This window comes from Pinus tabuliformis, chromosome 6 (genome assembly GCF_031772625.1).
Source record: "Pinus tabuliformis cultivar Carrire ecotype Pingquan chromosome 6, CPIR1, whole genome shotgun sequence".
NCBI lineage: Eukaryota > Viridiplantae > Streptophyta > Pinopsida > Pinales > Pinaceae > Pinus > Pinus tabuliformis.
Window position 1 is genome coordinate 581,426,034 of NC_142292.1, and position 12,828 is coordinate 581,438,861.

Below are 12,828 nucleotides of genomic sequence, written 5' to 3' on the forward strand. Positions count from 1 at the left end.
AAGTGGTACCTAATATCAATGTGCTTGGAGCGGTCGTGGAACACAGGATTCTCTGAAAGGCAAATCCCACTCTGGTTATCGTAGAATATCATGGTGGTATCCAGCACGTGCTCAAATAGCTCACTAAAGAGCTTCCTCAACCAAACAACCTCACAACTGACCATACTAGCAGCAATGTATTTGGCCTCAATGATGCTTAAAGCAATTGATTTCTACTTCCTGCTCATCCAAGAATTGAAGCAAACCGCAATGAGAAGCAACATCCAGACATACTTTTACGATCCACCACACTGCCAGCCTAGTCAGCATCAGTATATCCATATAGCCTCAAATTCTCGGCAGTGTATCTCAATCAATAGTTGATTGTGCCACGAAGATATCTCAAGAGATTCTTAGCAGCAATCCAATGTATGTGATGAGGCTCAACCATACACTGACTCAATGTATTCACAGCGAAGCATATGTCTGGACGGGAGTTTACCAATAACATCAAGGCCCCCACAAGTTGTCGATACTCGGAAGGATTTGCCAATGCAGGCCCAGCAACACTTCCACATAACATCTTAAAGTTGAGTTCCATAGGAGTAGATACAAACTTGCAATCCACCATCCCACATCTTTCGACCAACTTCACAATGTATTTTCCTTGAGAAAAGAAAATCTCACCTGCCTTTTGCCAAACTTCCAAGCCTAAGAAGTAGTGCATCAGACCTAGGTCCTTCATCTCGAACTCGGAAGCCAACTCCCTTTTGCATTGATAAATGAGAGGGTTTGCACCTGTCAGAAAGAGATCATCTACATAAAGGACCAGAATGAGAGGTATGTCCTTTTCAACCTTGAAGTATAGGTTAGGATCAATTTTTCTCCTTGTAAATCCCAGCTTCATAAGATAGCTATCAATCCTCTCGTACCAAGCCCTAGGGGCTTGCTTCAACCCATAGACGGCTTTCTTCAACCTATACACGTGTGTCCTTCGGTCTTGTACTTCGAACCCCTGAGGTTGTTCCAAGTAGACTTCCTCCTTAAGCGAGCCATGCAAGAAAGCAGTCTTAACATCCATTTGGTGTAGGCTCCATCCCTAAGAGGCAGCGAGAGCAATAATCGATCAGATAGTGGTATATCGAGCAACTAGTGCAAATATTTCATCATAGTCCACTCCTTCCTTTTGAGAGAAGCCTCAAGCAACGAACCTGGCCTTATATTTTTCAGCACTCCCATCAACTCCATGTTTGATTTTGTAAAGCCATTTAGAAGTGACCACAGACTTGTCCTTGGGTCTAGGAACCACATCCTAGACATCATTCTTCATGATTGATTCATACTCCTCATTCATCACATCCTTCCATACTTGGTGTTTTACGGCTTCTTCAAATGTACATGGCTCAAATTGAACAATAGTACTCATAGCAGCTAAGTACCCTTGATACTTGTTTGGCTTCTTACTTTCACGGAATGTCCCTCTTGGAGCAATATGTCTTTCAGCATCTTCGAGAGTATCTTTGAGCCACAAAGGGATTTTTCTTGAGGTAGAGGGATCACCGAAAGGTGGATCAATGGGATCCATCGAGCCTTCAACATCGGGCATTGGCTCATCTGTCGGAGGTTCATCCTGTCTTCTTACAATATCATCATTGTCCTTCCTTGGGATAGGGGCATCTCTGGCTTTCCCAAGAGCAGTGTCTTCATCGAAGGTGACATCATGACTAACTTCCACATCTCTTTGTCCAGGCACATAGATTCTATATGCCTTTGAATTTTCACTATAGCCCACAAATGTACCTTTCTTCTCGGATGTTTCCAACTTGTTTCTTTTCTCTTTAGGCACATGAAAATACACAGGACAACCAAATATTCTAAAATGAGAAACATCAGGTTTCTTACCAGTGAAAACTTCTTCAGGTGTCTTGAAATCCAATGCTTAATGCGGGCTCCTATTTTGAACATATACAGCAGTGTTGGCAACGTCTCCCCATAAAAACTTCAATAGACATTGATCATGGAGCATGGCACGGGTGGCTTCCATGATTGTTCGATTCTTTCTTTCAGCAACTCCATTTTGCTCAGGAGTGTATGGAACGGTTGTCTCCCTCTTAATGCCAGCCTCTCTGCAAAAGTCATTGAATTCATTTGATTCATATTCGGTTCCATTGTCGGTCCTCAATATTTTGATCTTCTTCCCTGTTTGATTTTCCACCAAGGATTTGAAAGAACAAAACCATTTGAACACTTCATCCTTCTTCTTCAAGAAATAGATCCATGTTTTGCGAGAGAAGTCATCCACAAAGATTGCATAGTATAAGTATCCTCCCAATGATGTTACGAGAAACATTCCAAATAGATCAGAATGGACCAATTGAAGAATATTGATAGTTTGACTTTCACTTGAAGGGAATGGTCCCCTTGTAAGTTTCCCAATTGCACAACCCTGACAAACTCCTTCATGATTCATGTTGAACTCAGGCATACCTATAACCATCTTCCTTACCCCAAGTAAGGCTTTGTAATGAAGGTGAGCAAATCTTCGTTGCCATAATTCAAATTGAAGAGAAGTATCGGAAGTTAAGGCTCCCAAAGGACTTCCTCCAACTTAATAAAGACCATCAACGCTAAATCCAAGTGTAAATGCACCTTTAGGGTTTCTTTGCCAAATATGTACCTTTCCATCAATGAATGCTACCTTGAAGCCTTTATCTTCCATCCCAGAGATAAACACCAGATTCTTCAAATCGAGCACATACAACACTTATTGCAAATGAATGGTTTGACCTTGATTCAAGTGAAGAGTGACAGTACCTATTCCTTTCACGGGATAGGTGGCATTATCTCCAAGTATGATCTCCAAATTAGTCTTCTTTTCAACCAAATTTGAGAGGGCTTCCTTGTACCCAATGAAGTGCCTTGAGGCTCCACTATCAATCAACCAATGATCCAACGTATCTGGAGGAGAGGCAGTAGATAGAGTGGAAATAAGATAAAATTCATTTTGTTTCTCTACAACATTACTTTCCTCATACTTGGAATTTCTCATCCTTTTTGGAGGTCGACCATTTCCCTATCGAGCAGTGGGAGCATTCCTCTTTCCTTTATTATTGAACTTGTTGTTCCTTTGATTGTCATTGCCTTTGAAATTGTTGTGGTTGTTGTCATCATCCCTTGGAGTATCCTTCTTGTGAGGACACTCTCTAGCATAGTGGCCAAACCTGTTGCAATTGTAGCACCTTCCTTTTCTTCCTTCTTTGAATCCTAGCTTGAACCCTTGACCCTGTCTCCTTGGACCAGCATTATTTCCCCTTTGCATGAGTAGAGAAAGCAATAGGTTCATTTCCATTTGAAGGCTTGTCTCTCTCCATCATCCTTGTCTCTTCTTGAGCGCATCTAGCCAATAATACATCGAAATTAGGAATCATGTCATTGTTGAGAATGGTAGTGTTAAATACATCCCATGCTCTTGAAAGGCCTCCAAGTGCAATAAGGGTGAGCTCCCTGCCAGCAATAACTTCTCCAATAGATAGTAGATCATTCTTGATTTGTGTTATTCTCATGAAGTAAGATTGGATAGACTCCCCTTTGTCCATTTTGATGTCCTTCAACTTGTTCTTGAGAAAGAGGATTTGATTTGCATTGTTTACTTTGAACATCCCAATCATCTTATCATACATCTCCTTAGATGTTCCCAAATCAGAAATATAGGCAACCAAATGCTATTGAATGGAGTCTAATAATTCTCTTAGCTTTGACCTCACCTTTCTTGTATTTTGTCTTTGCGGCAGCAGGTGCATTTGAAGGAGGCTCCACCACTCTTCCCTTCACATGGTCCATGGCATCATGCTCTTCCAAAGTCAAGTCCAAAGTCATCTTCCATACATGATAGTCAGATTTGTCCTTCAGCGTATCCTCTATTTGAAGTAAGATGTAGTAGCCATTAGTCCAATAGTCTTCTCCAACAGAGCTCTCATAGTGATTACTTTTCTCTCTCTTGCTTGGGCTTTGTCTTCACCTGGGCTCTGATTCCATGTTAATTTTAGATAAAAATGGTATGTTCCATGCTTAGCACAATTACTTCAAAGTTCCTAGAGAAACCTAATAACAATTTCCAATTTAGTTTTCCAATAGTAATCACATAAACTATTAATCACATTGACAGTAAAAGTAGATAGAACATAAAATAAAATGCAGAAGACAAGCCAAAACAAAAGGACACCAAATTTGGCAGATGCTGGAGAAAAACCCCAATGTGGGGAAAACCCTTTGATTAATTCTTCTTATTATTATATCAAATGTTTAGCAGAGAGAGAGTACAAAAGTCAAAGTTGACTTGCCAAATTCAAAGTCAAAACAACTCTATCAATTGTGCAGTCAACTGTAGTCAAACTTCAGCCCTAACCAGAAATTCAAAGATGGTCAACACAACAGCAAAACTTCTCCTTTGAAGCTCAGTCAAAGGCAGTTAAACTCGACCTCCAGCAACGATCAAAGGCAGCCCAAAACAGTCACAAAATCTGCGGTCAACGCAGGTCAAATTCCTCCTTTTGCCTCGATTCCTATGCCCAAAAATGCGACCTGCTGAGACATAAATTCACCCTGAAAATTGAAGTCAAAGGATGCCCAAAAATTCAAAGTCAACGCTAGTCAAAGTTGGTCAAACTACAAAAAATTCTGAAATTTTCAGCGCTGCAATTTTGTCCTGAAATTCGACCTCTTTATGCCACACGTGAGAGAGAGAATGCCCAATGTTGTACGAACCAATGAGAGAAGGAGAGAGAATGTGTGAGTGATGATGATGCCAAATGAGGTGAGAGGACACTTGTATTTATAAAAGTCATTGAGGGTGAAGAGGCATGTCCATTGGGCTTCATGATCCTACATGATAATGTGGCCAACCTGAACAATTTGCACATGTGTGGGCATAAATTCAAAATCACACTTTTGCTTGTCCAAATTGGATGATCTTTATATCAATTTTGGTCCTCTCAAAAAGAGGAAATTAATGCAATCATCATCTTCATCAAATGAGTTGTCCCAAGGCGGAATTTGGCCCTAGTTGCCAATCTTAACAAATATGAATTGAGACTCTCTGTGACTAAATCCATAGAGATGTTGGGATGTTATAATATAAGTCCCTCTATATAAAAGAAAGCATTCCCTGCCTGATGTGAAATCTTTGATTAGCAGTGGGTGAAGGTAGTGTGGTCTTGACACATTTTGTTTCAGCTAATGATACTAATTTAATCTTTCGTCCGAGCAGAAGGAGGTTGTCTGCCCATGAAGTGGTTCACCGTGTTCTCTTGGTTTTGATAGTTGGTGGGTGGAGATGAGGCAACCTCGAGAAACCCGATTTTAGCTAATAATATTGGTTTAAAACTCCTCTAAAAGCACTCTACCTCAAGCTTTGGAATCTGGCTCGGGGGTGATAGCTGCAAGAAAGACTTGGCTGCAGCTTGTCTATGGTTGGGTGGAGAGTTGAAGTCCCACTCTTAGTTGCCAATCCTCTTTGTTATATAAGATAAGTCATCTAATTGTGCTTCTAAGGTTCGAATGACATGTACATGCTAGCTACAAGCTTATGCTGGTTGAGAAATGTGATTTTATGGGTGTTGATAGATACTAGATTCCTTGTATAAATGCTTGAAGGAATGGTTGAAATTCTATGCGTGTTTTGTGACCATATGTAACAGTGATTTTCAGTTTGATGACTAAATGAATCTTTGTGTGTGTTCATGAGATTCAGTGAAATTGGCAGTTGGCATGTATTGTGTATATCTTTGTTTATGTGTTGTGTGTATGACTGATAACAACATGATTATGTATTTAAGATGCAATTGAGGAAACTGGTTAAGTTCCCTGTGATTTGGTGAAGGGCACTAAGGTGATTGTTCTATATATTTAAATGGGCAAGTCCCTGTCCCGCTATTAAACCTTGTTTCATTAAATTTGAGCTCTAGAAGGATAGCTTAACCTATATGTATGTAAGGTCAAATGGGTCAGGCAGAGCCCTATTGAAAGCTCAGGAGAGATAGCTCCAAAGTGAGCCATGTAAACACTTTCAAGGCGACAGGCCAAGTTCTAGAGTTCAGCTCAGATGTTCACAGAACCACCGTGGTCGAGGGTATGTTAAGACTCGTAAAGTGTGGTGTATACCTAATAATAGTCGCGGCCACACTATCATTAGCTCTCGGCACCTTTAAACTCCAGTTCATACGACCCTTCCCTTGTGAACGAGACCTTGAAATCTCAAATCTCGGAGGTTTTCGCAACATCTTTGCTCTCGAATCCCTGAGGTAAAACCTTTGAGATTTTGTCACGAGATGGAGAAAGATTCCCATTAACTGTTGTGCTTTAGATTTTTTCACTGCGCTTTGACTCACTAAACATCTAGAACGGAGAGTGTTCTCATCTCTTAACAAGCACTCCTTCCTTCATTTATTGACAAAATCGCGATCTCACTGTTTTCAAGCGTGGTCTCTTGGAGTTTTCTCTAAGATAGTTGTTGGAATCATGATTGCCATTACACCAAAACCAACAACTGTTAGTAAATGGACGCATTGCCAGAGTTAACAGATCCACGACAGGCAGTTAAGCATGCGTCGCGAAACAAACAAGGAGCGTTGGTTTATCCAATGTCCAACAATCTCCCCCCAACGCAAGCGAGTGTGATTCAAACTCGAAACCTTTGGCCATGATACCACTTGCTGGAATCACGATTGCCATTACACCAAAACCCGGTGGTGTTAGTAAACAAGCACATTGCCAGAGTTAACGGATCCACGAGAGGCAATTAAGCACATGTTGCGAAACACATAGGGAGCGTTGGTTTATCCAATGTCCAACAATAGTTTCCATTGAGGAGGAGTTTTCGTCAAGATGGATTTCTTCCAAGATGAAGTTTCCTCCGACAGAGTTTCCGCCAAGAAAGGTTTCCTCTGGGATAGTAAATTCCTCCAAGACTATTTTCTCCGAGGTGGAGTCTCTTCCGAGAGGGCATTTCTTCTGAGTCTGGAGTTTTCTTAGGGTGACGTGGCAAAGCATCCGAACCTCGAACCTCGACGGTTTAAGAACTTAGCACAGCGAAGTTTTTGCCGCGGTGTTTCTTCCAAGGAAGTTATTTCTGAGATGACATGGCAGGAGTGGACCCGAATTTGTGTTTCCTCAGAGAAAGGTTTTCACCAAAAAAGGCTTTCCTCGAGGTGGGTTTCGTCCAAAGAGGGTTTTCGCCAAGAAAGTTTTCCTCCAAGATAGTTTTCTCCGGGGTGAGTTTCTTCCGAGGGAAGAGTTTCCTTCGGGGTAACATGGACCTCAAAACCTTGGAACCTCGACGATTAAGGACTTGGTCTCTCGGAGTTTCTCTCGAGGGTATCCATCCAAGAGGGTTACCTTCGAGGTGACGTGGCGGCAGTGGATCGAGCATGCATTGCCACGTATCATGCGCAGACCTACGGAGAGGGGTCGCCAATGCACTTATGTAAGAGTGGGACATGAATGGGTCGACAACCAATACAACACTACTTAGTGGCGGTGAGGGAGTTGACTGGGACAGCCATGTGGGCATCATCACATGGGGACCACATGGATGCCACATGGTGGGTTGATGATGTGGCACTGAACTTCAAATGGTTATATCTTTCGATACGGAGGTCGGATCAAGACAAAAGTTATATCACCGAAATCATCTCGACCATAGTTTTAAAACTCGAACTTGGAACCGGCCGAGGATCGACTCCGACTCGGCCTAGTTGATTTCACTGACTCGGTCTTTGTAAAAAATACATTAAATATTTATTTTTTTATGAAAAAACATATTTTTAAAGATTTTCATTCATGTTTCCAAACTCAAAGCGTTAGAATAATAACGAGAAGACAACATATGATCAAAGTATGCTCATGAATATATCTATTATATCAAAATGACACCTAGTGCATTGTCTAATACATGTAATATATAGAGATGAGACTCTTCACAAACTCCTCACAAATGCTCACACAAATGCAATGAGATAGTTGTGAGGAAATGTGAGGGGGTTGGGTCACTTTTGTAGGCTTGGGAGTGTTCAAGAATCTAGGGAAAATTAGGTTAATAAGATTCTTCTCATCATGATAACTATTTGTGAGGTATTTTTAACTTTTTCTTATTAGCACAATCTTCGCTTGTTATTCTTAGAGTGTGTCTTCTTAGTTCATCAAATAGTTACCAAAATAAAAGAGACAAGAACAAAAGATGTTGGCTTTCTGCCATGGCCAAAACCTCTCACTCTTTGAGAGGAAAACCTACACAAAATTCTTCTTATAGAGATTCCAATTGACGAATACCAAGACCATGACCCTTGACCTATTTAGCCACTCCAAGACCAAGACACCAATCCTCTTCTTTGTCATTGCTGAGATCATTATCACTGCCACTGAAGTCTGAAGTCATCATTGCTACAACACCTGGGCCTTCACTACTGTACCACTGAGATCATTTTTAGTTGCATCTTTGTTGCACCTTGCTCCATTGAGATCATTGTTGCATCATTGCTACACCACCAAGATCTTCATTAGGACAATGAGATCTCTACACTGAGATATGAGAGTTGTACCGAGATCAAGATCATGACCTTATAAATACCATGATTACAACTATGTTGAGATCAAAACTATGTCTAGAATGTATGCCGAGAATGTATCATAGAGATCCTCTTCATCACAAATATACCAAGACAGTGACTATGTTTTGTTATGTTGAGACAATGATCACCAAGACTGTGACTGTGTCTAGAGTGTTACGGAGATCCTTCTCATCACATGTATGTCGAGGCTGCAAGGAGACAGGTCCGAGTCCTTTTTTGTGATATCCACCAAGAGTGTGAGGAGGTTGAGACTTCATTAGTACAGTAGACAGACCTCTTAAGTGTTATCTGCAATCCTTCCTATGACTTTCCTCCGAAAACATCAGATGAATCTGAGTTTTGTACTCTATTGTACCCATCCAAAAGTTACAGAGAATCCAAGTTATGTACTCCACCTTTGCACAGACCCTAGCTGGGTATTTATAGTAGTTTGTCCTCCATAAATGAGCTGACGTGTCATGTTGAAAGGGTGTGTCTCCATAGGTGAGCCGACATGACTTCTTTTAATTTGAATTGCAGGCCGACTTCTTCAAGAGGGATTGTGCTTGCCTTGAAGGGCTTCTAGACATTTCTTATAGACTTGTATACATTAAACATAGGCTCAAGAAGAGCTTCTTCATACATGACATTGACTTTTTGACTTAAAATAAATCCTAAGGCTCTCAATGGGAGCCACTAACAAATAAACCTCTTGCTCATGAAACCCATGCAGCAAGGCATACAAAAATAATTTTATTTCTTTTATTTCATCATTTACAAATATCATGTCATTATGAAGACTGAACCTAGCTACACTTTCTTCAACAGGGAGAGGGGTAGAGGCATTAGGGGGGAAAAAACCAATTTGGAGTTTTCCCTACCGCCTTTTTTTCCCGCTACCCAGGCCGGCCAGTTTAAGTTGGGCTCGGTCGAGCTGGCCGGTTTGTTACCGAACCGACCAATTCGGTGACCAACTCGATCGGTTTGGTTACGGGTTGGTAGCCAAACCGGTTAATTGGCCGAGCCAGCCTGGGCAGGTGTTTGGCGCGGTCTACCAGGCAGAATTCGAGTCGGACCGACCTGGTTTTAAAACAATGGTCTCAACGAGACGAACGCAACTATGTCATCCATTTGAATTTTTTTGGAGGTTGAAGATGATCGAAATTTTTAGACCCCATTTCCATAATGCTACCTTGGATCTTGGGTCAGCATAGTAACCACCTCCTTCTAACCTGTGTTTTGGGCTGGGGTTAGGAGGGGGTCTGTTACAACTACTACCTTATTGTTGTCACTTGGTCTAGTGATTGCCTTGCAAGGTACCCCTCTACAAGACCTAGTAGATTTTGCAACAACATTTTTGGCACCATTGTTAGGGAGGAAGCGAGTCCACCTCCTCGTAATTTGAAGCTTTGACTTCCTTCTGTTAGATCCTCTTCTAGCGAATCCACAATCAAATCATACCCCACCTCTAGGGAGTTCTTCCAAAAAACCACAGCTCCAAGAAAGAGAGACTATAAAGAAGATTCTCGAGGCTAAATCTCAAATCACACAAGGGATTATAAGTCTTGGCCCTTGTTGTCTCAAGAAAGGCCTACACTAATTAAATTGTTTTGCAATGCAATAATTACAAAGCCTTAGGCCTGCAGCAAATACTCACAAATTGTATAACAATACTCCTAGTCCCAATTGGAGGGAATGGCTTTTGTGCTACAACAAGACATTTTGGATCTACAAGTCATGCCATCTATACCAAATTCTTGATAAAAGATATTCATTCAAGGGGATCCTCGATAGAAGATAGGACAGAAACAATGAAGAAAGAAAATGGATTATGTGTTTCACCAAGGTGTGGAAGCATGGGGACTCTTACCAGTTAAGAGCTTTTGCTTGGATGGTAATTTGTAAAGTGCTACCTTCGAAAGCTCGACTTGCCACATCTTGATTCATAGAGCTTGTCGGATCTGATTTGGCCCTCTTGGAATCATTCCTACACAAGCATTTTGTATGGAAAGAAGCCTTGCTCAGGGATTTTGATTTGGTTTCTCATCCTCACTTTCGAGGAGTTTGGCATTACATTAGATTAGTTCTTTTATACTCCATCTAGAGGATGGATATGTAAGGTTGTTTTTAGTAAGTTACAGTCCAGAAAGTCATTTAGGAGATACTGTATGCTGAACTTAAGGGCCGTCTTCTAAGTTCCAGCTAAGAGCAATCTTAATAGGAAAGATGATAGATTTTTGTTATTCTCGAACTCAATCTCTCTTCAGGATCTTCGCGAAATCCTTTAGATAGATTTGTGTTGTTTTGTGGCCTTTTTTCTTTTTAAGAAACACTTTTAACGCCCATCTGACATACATTCCACTTAAATTGAGATATTATGGCCATCATTTAGCTTAAGTACAAATCTTTCTCGAAGATTCATAATCTATACTTCCATTACCTGCAAATCCTTTATAACAAGATTTGCCTTATGTCTGCCGATAGAATCATATACTTTGTACTTTTTCTTGTACATGCATTCAACCTATGTCATTTCCTATAATGATCCATTCTTCTAATTTATGTTTAGCCATAATGGCGAATCCACCCCATCAGTGCATTTCTCATTGTATCTCCCTCTACAATGTACAGAGCTGCCTGAGATTCCTCCTCCACTGTATGGCAAATGATGGCCTCTTGCTTTCAGGACATCTAGTGTAGGGCTTTCTGGGACAAAAGAAAGCTCACCTCTAAATCTTTGCCTTATAGCTTACAAACAGAGCAAAACAAAAACAAAAATAAACGTAACAAAATGAAAGAATAAGTTCTAATAGAAACATGACGCATTCTTTTCATCAATCCTCACTAAGTTTGATAAATATAATTAATTGGCTGATGTTAGGACAATATTTTTCTGATTGATGAAATCATTTTTTAAGAAAGTGGCCGGGGAGCATTGGTTCACTAGCATGACTACAGGCTATAGCTGATTGACAGAGCAAAGAGAAAAAAAAAGGAGCAGAATCAAAGGGTAAGTGCATTGGGAGCATAACACAATCTTTTCATCAATCCTCACTAAGTTTGATAAATACAATTAATTCGCTGATGTTCAGACAATATTTTGCGCATTGGTGACATCATTTTTTGGGGAAATTGGCCAAAGGTGGGGGCATTACTTCACCTGGTGTGACTACGGGATAGTTCTGTTGGTTCGCTAGTGTGTCAACAGAGTGTGTTGTTTTTTTCTTGCTTTGGTCTGCCCGCACACATGAAATGAGTTTCAAAGGGAAGGGATGAGGCCGGGTGCAAGTCTCATGCAATTTTGGAGAATAAATATCCTTCAGACCTGGCATTTAGGCTGAAGGAACTTCGGTGGCTGCAGTACAGCCTCTGGTTTCATAAAGGATAGGTATTATTGTGAAAAGGGATGTAGCAATGTGATAAAATGGCTTACAACATCACATAAATAACAACCCAAAGACAACCGCAAAGCAAGATACCCAAGCCTGTGACATTCAGATCCGGAGTGAGGCGGGGTGGCTGCACTTTCAATTAAATAAGATTATAAAACATACGACAGTTCAAGGGTAAAGTGAAAAGAAAACCGCATACCTTGTGCACCCCATTGTACATTTGTTCCCACTGTGGAATCGCCGCCGGATACAACAAACGCTCCTGAATTTTACAAAATTCACACTGTGAAAAACGAGGCCAGTGCATGTCTAGTATCCAACTGCATAGGACAGAGCCAGAATAACCTTACTCTGACGTAATGGAGAAACTTTACTCCATGGAAAAAAATTTAGTGTAAGGAATTTAAAGTGAGGGCGCCTATGTAAGCAAGAGCACGAGTGACGAGATTTCGCAGAAGAATTGCAAATATTTGCTGAGGCTTGAATTGGTAGAGAACGAGCAAGTGCATTTGCATAATCCATTGCCGTCGTTCAACTTACTGTAAAATCAAAATGCCCACACAGAAAACGGATGATGTTATATTTTGTGTGAATATCCTTCCGGCCTTTCTCATCCATAATAATTTTAACGTGTAGAGATACACATTCTTGCCGTAAATATCAATGTGTAGAGTCCTAATGTTTAGCATCAAAAGATAAATATTAAATGGAAGTGTATTATTTGTACTAAAGATAGTTACCCATATGATGTGGATTTTGATAAAGTACTATGTTGGTATGTATATTGACATGGTAAGCCTCGAATATTCTGGAGTATAGATAATTATAATTTGTTTCTAAAGTTGATGGAGTGG

General features: G+C 40.6%; 1 protein-coding gene across 2 annotated transcripts in view; it reads right to left on the reverse strand.

Annotated features, from left to right (window-relative positions):
• Positions 1-12,625, reverse strand: part of LOC149259866 (peptide chain release factor PrfB1, chloroplastic-like) — a 213,762-nt gene extending 201,137 nt beyond the window's left edge. Inside the window, exons 1-2 of one of the 2 annotated variants that reach the window (XM_089419267.1) lie at positions 12,325-12,622; positions 12,174-12,236 (exon numbers count right to left, since the gene is read on the reverse strand). In XM_089419267.1, coding sequence (XP_089275393.1) covers positions 12,174-12,236; positions 12,325-12,496 — 235 coding nt within the window. In that variant the 5' untranslated portion in view covers positions 12,497-12,622. Of the gene's footprint in view, positions 1-12,173; positions 12,237-12,324 lie in introns of both variants that reach the window. The other variant, XM_089419275.1, reaches the window with a different exon arrangement.
• Between the last annotated feature and the right edge of the window lie 203 nt (positions 12,626-12,828).